Source organism: Garra rufa, chromosome 13 (genome assembly GCF_049309525.1).
Source record: "Garra rufa chromosome 13, GarRuf1.0, whole genome shotgun sequence".
NCBI classification, from domain to species: Eukaryota; Metazoa; Chordata; class Actinopteri; order Cypriniformes; family Cyprinidae; genus Garra; species Garra rufa.
The window spans coordinates 37,550,531-37,560,929 of record NC_133373.1 but is presented as its reverse complement, the minus strand read 5'-3'; the positions used below and the strand labels follow the sequence as shown (position 1 = coordinate 37,560,929).

The 10,399-nt window shown below is 36.8% G+C and overlaps 1 protein-coding gene across 1 annotated transcript in view; it reads right to left on the bottom strand.

The window, feature by feature from the left end:
- Window positions 1-8,860: 8,860 nt before the first annotated feature.
- The window catches only part of cd109 (CD109 molecule), a 36,103-nt gene continuing 34,564 nt past the window's right edge, over window positions 8,861-10,399 (bottom strand). Inside the window, exons 33-35 of the mRNA XM_073816576.1 lie at window positions 9,402-9,558; window positions 9,153-9,255; window positions 8,861-9,057 (exon numbers count right to left, since the gene is read on the bottom strand). Coding sequence (XP_073672677.1) covers window positions 8,861-9,057; window positions 9,153-9,255; window positions 9,402-9,558 — 457 coding nt within the window. The remainder of the gene's footprint in view (window positions 9,058-9,152; window positions 9,256-9,401; window positions 9,559-10,399) is intronic.

The following is a 10,399-nucleotide window of genomic DNA, read 5'->3' as shown; positions in this document are numbered from 1 at the left end:
GAGCAACACTGCAATGTTTCATTCTTGAATGAATCTGTATTTGAACTAATGGAATGAGCCAATAATCTATTCATAAAGACTTGCTTTGTTTCTAAATGAGTAAGCCATTTTGAATGAATGATTTGAATGACTGATTTAATGAATCACTCATTAAGACAGAGACTTGCCGCCACCTACTGGTGGCTTTAGTGTCATATTCATTTATCCATGGCAGGCCTAAAACAGCCAAAGTACAAGCACCAGAACACACTTAGCAAAATATTAAGTATCGTTATGAAAAAAAAATCCCGCAAAATATTACCTTTGGAAACTCACAGCTGTACTAGAGTAAACACAGGAGGCTTTTATGGTTATGGTTATGTTATGTTATGTGTTCTGATGTTGCTAGAATGGTCTGACTGGTTTAACAGTGTTCAGTTGGACAGTTGGAATGTTTCTGGCTGGTTGTAAGCATGTTGCTATGCGGTTGCTAGGCTTGTTGAAATGAGCAATAGGGCATGGTACCGATGGGGCATTTAAAAGCCTAGAGTTTAGGAGTGACATGCATGCTGAGTTATTTTGACATCAGTGATATTTATTAGACATTGTGGGGCCCGCATGAGATATAAACATATTTTATCATCAAATTAAAATAAACATTATCATAGCAGCAACTTTACAACAAAAATGACGTATTGCCGGACTTTGTTCACAATTTCCAGTGCATCAGCAGCAGCAGCTGTGAGACAGAGCAGAAATGTGGGTCATTCACGATACTCTGAGTTTGCGGACCCCAAGACGGAGGTATGCGCAGGCGTTCTTGTTTAAATCAAATCTCTGGGTGGGATGAAAACGCCAGACGGTTTTTCCATGACTCCCCATGAGAGACTGAGCCGTCCATGCCAGAAGAACACATCATCACCGTGGGCCAGTGCAAGGTTATGTTTGCTTGTTTGTCTGAAACAAATGAGAACTTTCCTACTGGCTACTCCGATCTATGACATCACCTCTGCGACGCCGCCAAATCTCCAAATCGCAGAGCCGATGATGACTAATCTAATTTGTACACGGTAATGAACGAAAGCTATGAAAATGTTCATATGAGAGATGTCGTGTTGATGTGATAACTCGCTAATATTTTCCGGCTGAAATGTAACACGGAACCTGCGACCCTTCGTAGGCTTGTGGTCTCGTTGGCTTCATGTAAGATTTCATAACAAATTACTGAAGTGGGAAAACAACGAAGCATTAGTAGCAATTGATATGGCCCATTAAAGCAGTTAATAATTCCCATCGATAACCATTCATCCAGTCCGGAACTCCACATATATAAATGCGCTATTGTCTTCTCTGATTGCAGAATAAACAGTAGGAAAACAAAAGCCTCAGCTCTGAGCAACTACACAAAACTGTACAAACCACATCCTGTCTATGGTTTAGTCAGAAAAAAAACACAAACACAGATGTAAATGTTTGGCTAACACATTGCATGCACGTGATTTTGTTGAAGATGCATCAACATGAACGCAATTTGAAACTCTTTTACTTATCAGATTTCAAAAATGAAGTACTTGGTACAAAATTATGTTATTTAAATCAATGTGATGGACAAGTTAGGTCAAATGCAATCTAAAAGTAATTACAAAGTAGTCTATTATATCCAAAAAAGTGTAATGTAATCAACTACGTTACTAACTACATTTTTTGTCATATAATTTGGAATCAGTAATGTACTACAATTTGTTAGTAATCTATCCAGCACTAGACATATTTTCATGTACTTTACATGCACTAAGGAATCTTGCACAATAAGATCAAAACATGCATAAAAAATTAAAAGATTGCTTGCGTGTTTTTTTTTTTTTTTTTTGCTTTACTGTGCCAATAACAACCTTAGTACCCAGGGGGCGATAGAGTCATTCAGTGTCTGAAAGTGTTAGACATAATATCTATTTCATTAGGGAATCGTTAGGTTTTACTCACTAGTTGGCAGTGGTAATCGTACATGTCTTTCAGAGAGAACCCTAGAACAATAATGAATTAAACATGCTGTGTCCTGCTGACATCATTACAGATCTTTTTACTCGGTCTGCTTCAGTCATAATGTCTACAACATTAACACGCACTCTTTCAGAAAGCGAGCATGTATGCATGTTAATTTTATGACCTTACTCAGCAAAAATGAATTCTACAGTGGTCGTCGCACAGACAGGTCATGTCTACATCTCATATGCTTTGTAGCTTATTGCATTTAAGCATTAGAAATTTGAATAAACAATTGTTAAAATGTTTAAGAAAGGTGTGCTTTTAAGGTGTGTATTCACACCTATCATGTTTGGTCCGACGGATCTTTTGGGCAGGTGTGAACACAGCAATCGCACTCGGGTGCAGACCAAACAACCATACCGAGACCCAGCTGAAGAGGTGGTCTAGGTCCGGTTCCAAACTCGATTACATCGAAACTCAATTGAAGGAATGAACCAATCATTGGATGACCTTAGCCCAATCAGAATTCATCCTGCTTTAACTAGCTAACAAAGGTTCAAATTTTATGAGAACAAAGACATCCACATCACAACCATAATGATAACGACACTTGGGAACGATATTGTTGGAATCATGTCAGAACGATCACCCAGGCAATGAACGATAAAAGCATGACAGCCAATCAGAATCAACTTGAGATTAAAAAGCACGAGTATAGAGGGTTTGCACTTACTTCACGATTTGGTCAGTTACCTGGATGCACAGCCATACTGGAGCTACTCGGAAGAAAAATGTGTGGAAGCTGCTAAATATGTCGACAAACTAAAGTTAACAGGTGGTAGATACGTACGAGCAGACAGTATTAATTAAGATAATTGCCTAATATTTCACCTACCTGACTGGAAATGATAAGAACAAACAAGAATGTTGTCAAGATTCTTGCCCTGGAAATCCTAGTTCAGTTTGGCCAACCTCAAACGCCTTTTGTTCCTCAGACAGTTTTTTGAACTCTTTTCCTTGATTTGTTATAACTTTTTGGCAGTCTATAGTACTCCAAATATGTTTCCCGGTCAAACAATTAGTACAACCCAAACAATAACAGCTGCAATAATCTGCAAAATTTTCAAGTTCTGTTCGGTTCAGTGGCATTGTTTACATTCAATGCCAGCAATATGGCCAATGGCGCATCGTGAAAACACTCTATTTAAAGCAGCAAGCTCGGCCATTTGTAAATTTAATGGGTCTGGCTTCTAGTCTCATCTGCTTCCAGCTATTTTTAGCTGTACAAAACAGCTATATTTGCTGTTTGGTATAGGGGGTTTGCACTTACATCATGGTTTGGTCAGTAACACGGATGCACGGCCATATTGGCGATACTTAGATGTAAACAACAGCATTGACTGCACGGTAATGTACTACTGAATACGTTGTTCTGCTAATATATGCTGTCTAAACCACAGAAAAAAAAAGTGTGGAAGCTGGTAAATCATAAAAAGATTGACCTAGTAAGCAGGAAAGGATGCAATAGTTTGATAAACTGAAGTTAATAGGTGGTAAAGATACAAACAAGTAGTATTGCGTGAGATATTAGCCTAATATTTCACTTACCTGACCAAAAATGATAAGAACTCAAATGTTGTCAAGATTCTTGCCCTGGAAATCCTGGCTCAGTTTGGCCAACCACAAATTCCTTTTGGTCCTTTTGTTGTTGTTGTTTTGTTTTTGTTTTTTTGCACTATTCTCCATTATTTATGAACTTTGGCAGTCTATAGTACTCCAAATTTTCCTTGTATGACCGAGTAGTAGTACAGGCCAAAACATGACAATAATTGACCATTTTCAGCAGCAATAATTAGCAAAATTTGTGAGTTCCTGTTCAATTCAGTGGTATTGTTTACATTTCGCCGCCAATATGGCCAATTGATGAGGCCTTGTGAAAACATTCGATTGCAAACTGGTGTATCATACCCTATTACTTTAATCTATTACTGTAATTATGAAGACACTGGTTTGTGGTGGAAACAGTTTTACCGTTTACTGCACCTTGTTATTTTCATTTCGCTAGGGGGCTAACGAACCGGAAGTCTCGCACACTCACAGAAATCCTACGTTGAAAAATAAGGTACTTTAGTTTAAACACTAATTAGTTAGCGTTCTTGGGTTTTTGATTCGGCTGCGAAAGAATCTGTTTAGTGTTTTTATTCACGCATGTCCTCATTTGTACAGTCTCTTGATAACTCTCTCTGTGGTTTTTAGCCATTGTAATGCTAACAGCTTTATACGCACTTTGGGAGTGATTACATGTCAGTTTATGCCCCGAGAAAAGTCAGAAGATGGAAAACACTCACCACTCTGTTATCAACACATGCTTTACGAGGCTTCTTCCAGTCAAGACGCATTAAGGTAACCCTGTCGAACATTGCTTAGCCATGCCTGCCACCTAGTGGGAGCCTAAATCCACTCACTTTAACTCTATGGCTAGACTGACTCCGTGTTAGCATCCATAACGTCTGAATTAAGTGGATAAGCAGGCCGTTGAATCATTTCCTGTGTGCCGCTGGGGAGGAAGTGTTGTCCGCTGCTCTTTTATCACCCCCACGCTCTGCCCCTGTGGATTAATACTTACGAACCTCTGGATACAATATCCACATCAAACCTCTGTCAGTTTAGAGTAACAATGAGCTAAATAAAATTGATGTAATGTGAAATCATTTGACATATTTTCCTACAAGCGGCATGGGGAGTAGCAATGATGAATTCACCTTTGGGAAATGAGAGGAAAGCCTTAATAGTACTTCCTGAATTATTTATAATATAGGCCAAGATGATATTCTAAATTTTAGTGTGTTTTAGAAGATGTTTCATTGTTAATAATAATAATACAAAATAATAATACTTTTTAAAAATAGTTTATGTATTTTTAATCCTTTCCAGAAATGCATTAATCGAAAGTGAAATGTTTATGTTAATTAATTTATGTTATTCTTAAATCAACATATTAGAATGATTTCTGAAGGATGACGCTGAAGACTGGAGTAATGATGCTGAAAATTCAGCTTTGCATCACAGGAATAAATTACATTTTAAAATATATTCATATAAGTTCCATAATAATAGTAACAAATTTACTTTTTTGTATTTTTGATCAAATGAATGCAGCCTTGGTGAAATAAATAAAATAATAATTAAATAAAATAATTATGTAAGTTTTGACAGACGAAAAGGGGTTTAAGCATAAAAACAATAAGTGTAATACTGCTTTAAATTGTTGTCGTTTTTCCAAAGAAAATTATACAACTTTTCTGTTTAATTTAATTACATTTTTGTTTTTCTGAGCAAAAAATAAATAGAATATATATTTTCCCTAATTTACAGAAGACACACTAAAATGTTATTCAGTGTAATAATCTTGTCAGGCATATTCACAACAAAAATCTATTTATGACATATTAAAAATGAATTACTTTCACCCCAAATACTAATTAGTTCTAATTCTACATTTTTATAATTGTTTCTTTAAATCTCAGGTTTTGCCCATTTTTCAGTAAGAATGTTTTACTCATTTAATTTTATAAAATTTAATATGCTCCCTTATTCTTTTATATATTTAAATATGTACAAGTCAGAATGTTGCATGAAGCATGAAGCATTTGTACATAAATATTGTGTTACACTAAATGACAATGTAACATTATTTCATCCAAATTTTGACATTTTATTCTCCAAAAACTTAAAAGTAGACACTTTACTTACATTTAATGTGCTTTCTATGGACATAAAATCACTTTTGCAAATTTATTTCGACATGAACATCTTAACGTCTTTGACCCGTATATATTTGACCGTTCCGTTTGAGGTAATTGAGATTTTTCATGGTTTCATATTATTTGTTTGCCTTATGACTGGTTGTGGACGTCTACAAGTTTATGTGAAAGGAATGTGTTTTGATGCATGTGGGTTTAGTATTCTGAGACAAAAACATGGGATGTAGGCCTAATGTTTATTTGTAGCTATTTGCTTCAGCAAAATATTAAGTTGCTAAGTAAAGATTACTTGATGATTTATTTGTGAGTCTTTGACATTAATCATCTCAGCAGGAACACGGCTCACAACGGCAAACATTCATCTTGACCCTGAGAGATATTCCCTGAGTTAAATAAATGATGAATTGCTATTGGTTGATCAACCTAGAGAGCTATCAGTTCCCATTCATCTTAATGGCATTTACTTGGCTGGCACATATAGCACTGGAAATATGTAATAAGACATCTTTACTCATTTACCACTGACATTTATTTGAGCCAATCATCTTAATTGTAAATGTCATGTTACTAATCACTCTGAAGATCCAAAAATGACATCATGACAAATTGATGTCACCAGAGGGATGATCTGAAAAAGGATTTGACTTAAACAGCTTAAGGAGACACAGAGGAGTTCCTCTTACACCATAGTATTCATGCGTGTACACTGAATCAGAAATCCAATTTACAAAGATGCATAAACCAAACTGCCAACATGAAGCTGAAAGATTTAGGCTCCAAAAGGAAAGGCAGGCCTGCAGGTCAGGATTGAGCTTTGTTGTGATGTGTTTCCTGTTAGATAAAGCACTCCATGTGGGCCGCACTAATGAGGTGACAGTGTAAACGCTCCTTGTGGCTCGATCACGTGACTGTAAAGGAACGAAGAGTTCCTCCTGCGCTCAGTAAAACCACTCACGCATCTCTGCTAATGAATACAAACACATCTTGTGCACATTACGATACTTTGTCGTAAACAGGGCGACTACAATCGCTTCTGCTCTAGTCGTGAGATCTGAGAAGTCTGCGGTTTTGAGTTTGATTGGGTCTGAATATGCAGCACATTTGTCTCGTTTTCAACTCGCCTAAGACTCGAAGCCGTTCATCACTGAACGAAAACAAGCTGGAGGTTTAGTCATAGTTTGCAGTAAACGTTTCCTGCTGGTTAATCCCTCCACTCACTGTGTCTGCTATTTATTTCACAGGAGCTGTTTTACAAGCCCAGAATCAGCTAGATAAATTGTCATTCCTATGAATAAATATTGTGGTAATGCTATCCCTGCTGGGGGTGCGGGGCATGGGGGAACAGCTCATACATGTCTAGTCGCCCAGATTCATAGTTTTGGTGGTTTTTAAGGATCTTTTCTGACGATCATGCTTAAAGTCCAGCTAAACTATCTTAAACCTGTTCAAACCAGCACATTACCTTACTCACTGGGTTTAAGCAATGAAATAACGTCACATCTGGTGTAAATTGATTTTGTAATGTAAAGTCTATGGTGTTGTTTTGATGGGTTTTGTTAGGACATACAATAACAATGCTAGCTTAGCATGCTAACCGCAAGCTACGTGAAAACAAAAAGCAATCAGCAATCAGTGTGTTTACTGTTTCATGGCGTAATCACGCATGAGAAATGCATGGCTTCACACTTTTAACATCTAGCGATATAGCTGCTTTCAAGTCAGTGAAGTGACTGCAACTGGCTCATTCAGTGTCAAATCAACCAAATTTCAATCTTTTCTAAAGAAAGATAAATACAAATAGTGATGAATGCCAAAATATCAAATGCCATGGATGAATATTTACCGAGTAATCCACTACTCTGTAGTCTGAATTTTCACCTGAGATTCAGAGACAAATTTTAGAGTGGCGAAAATGACTTCAGAAACATAAAAGCCTCATTACATTATTTTCACAGAGAGATTGGTAAGTATTTTTGTCAAATCTGCTGACTTTAGCAATCTTTGTTGCATTGTAAGCCAATGGTGACAGTTCAAAAATGGGGAATGGCACTTTTCAAGTTTTTTTTTTTTTTTTAAGTTTGTGTGCCTGTAACTCAGTAAGTTTTAAAGATATCTCAATATGCTTTTAACAAACTTTTCTTTTGGCATCTTCCTTTTCAAGGCCCTGTATAGTTCGGTTCCAGAGCTACTGGGATCTAAATATGGCTCAAGGAGTAAATTGATCAATTGTATGTATTTTCAATGGCCAGAAAATCCAAATGTGGGTCCCTTTGTGTACAGCTGATATTTTTTACTTTAAAAGGAATGTCTAAAGAACAAATAATGTTGAAACTATCTTGTTTCCCTCTATCAAAACACTTGCATAAGAACATACTTGTCATTTGTCATGTGAGTGCTAAAAATATGACTTTTCCAAAGTTTGCATGTTTTTGTTTGTTTTGCAACTTAAAACATTAAAGATATCCTTGTAGATTTTTGTTTTATATTTATCTTAAATTTTAAGGCCCTATATGGTTCAATGCCAAAGATATGGGAATCTCAATTCAGATTTCATGTGCAAATTATTGAATTTTCACAATTTTCAATGATAGAGAAACCAAAATGTCACTTTGAAAATGTCTGAAGAACAAATAATGTTTAAACTTGTTTAAGAATTTGCAACTTACTTTTTAAAAAAAAAGACATGAACATATTCACTATTGAAAAATTCGTAATTGTGATATATAACGCAGCTTTATACAGTGGATTATTATAGTGGTGACAGGGAATGCAGAATCAAAGTGATTTGATTAGTCCAAAAAAACCACGGTGCATTAGAAAATTCTAAAAATAAAAACATCCTTTATTTAATCAATATTTCATTAAAAACATTATTTTAATATTAATCAATTAATTTGAATGAATCATTTATTTTTATTTAAGCTCTCATTAGTAAAATGTCATTTGAAGAAACAAATTTCTGTCTAAACTGTTTGTAAAATCATTAATCGTTGCACTCAACTAAATGCACCAATTTTCATACATAAACTTTACACAGAATTTACAGAAACATTTACTTTAAACAATTTACACATACATTTTGCTTGTGTTGTCATGTTACTGATTACAGTGGTTTTGATTTAGGGAAAGCATTAGTAGTAGATTGACAAGAGGAAGACAAGTGCTGCGGTCAAACTTAGAGCCAGAAGTGGATGTTGGTTAATGGATGGCGTCCCGTCAGTCGTCCAGATGTCTCGAACCCCACACTGGGAGCAATCCGGCCCACATAGCGAACACACAGACATGTCCCGTCTTGTCTCAGATATGTAGGAGCGCACTGTCCTCCGTCCTGTAGAAGATAAGGGAATGAAACAAGGAGTTTGCAACATACTGGAACAGATCAATGCATTTGAGGATCTGGAGGTATTGTTAAAATAGTCTTACTGGGCTCATAGTAGTCGTAGATCATGATCACAGCATCTTGCACATTGACCACCTTAAAGTCCAGAATGGTGGATATTTCAAGGCAACTTTCCATTGTGGTCACCTGTGATGAGACGACAGACGTTGAGTAGGACATACAAGCATGGATGTATAATGCACACAATGATGTGAAGCAAATAAACCATAATCAGAACAAAAACAGACTTTGCACACTAGAAACACTGTAATCAAGTAAATAGAGGAACTCACTGTGTCTAAATAAAGTATAACTCGTCCTGAAGGCGTCTCTACTCGTCGGACTATATCACTTAGTTCGACACCGTTTTGGGCCAGACTGAACCCCGTGAGTAAACCCACGTCTAGTATGGCCATACCCGTCTGTTTTATGCTCTGGTCCTCTTTCAGCCTTAAAAAAAAACATAAAAAATTATACTTTCATCAAATATTAAAGGAGAACTCCGGTGTGATATTGACCTAAAGTGTATTGAATCATGATACCGAGTGTGAACGTACCTTGCATATTTCATCTCGGTTTGTGTCCAGCTGTCCGAAATCTGGGGTCAGTTAGCCGATGCTCACAACAGGCTGTCTATGAGAGTGAACAGGGCATCGGAAAAGCCATGTAAATAAATCACTGTTTTACGCCATTTACGAGGCACAAAGTAGCTCCACACTTCATCGGTAGACTTCCTAGGGCCCTGACATTTAAAACGAGGCATTGAGAACTCAGAAAAAGCACCGGTAGTTTATTTACAAGAAGATTTATACAGACATCTTCCACCAGGAACAGAGCAGTCGCCGCCATCTTAAATGTAGTCACGATAAGTCGAGTGTCGAGCACGAAGGAAACTACTACCTGATACGTTGCTAACCTGATAAATTCATTGGTGCTCGACACTCGATTTATCGTGACTAAGTTCAGGATGGCGGCTACCGGATTTTCTTTCCCAGGTACTGTCTGTATAAATCTTCTTGTAAATAAACTACCGGTGCTTTTTCTGAGTTCTCAATGTCTCGTTTTAAATGTCAGGGCCCTAGGAAGTCTACCGATGAAGTGTGGAGCTACTTTGTGCCTCGTAAATGGCGTAAAACAGTGATTTATTTACATGGCTCCTTCGATGCCCGATTGACTTTCATTGACAACCTGTTGTGAGCATCGGCTAACTGACCCCAGATTTCGGACAGCTGGACACAAACCGAGATGAAATATGCAAGGTACGTTCACACTCGGTATCATGATTCAATAC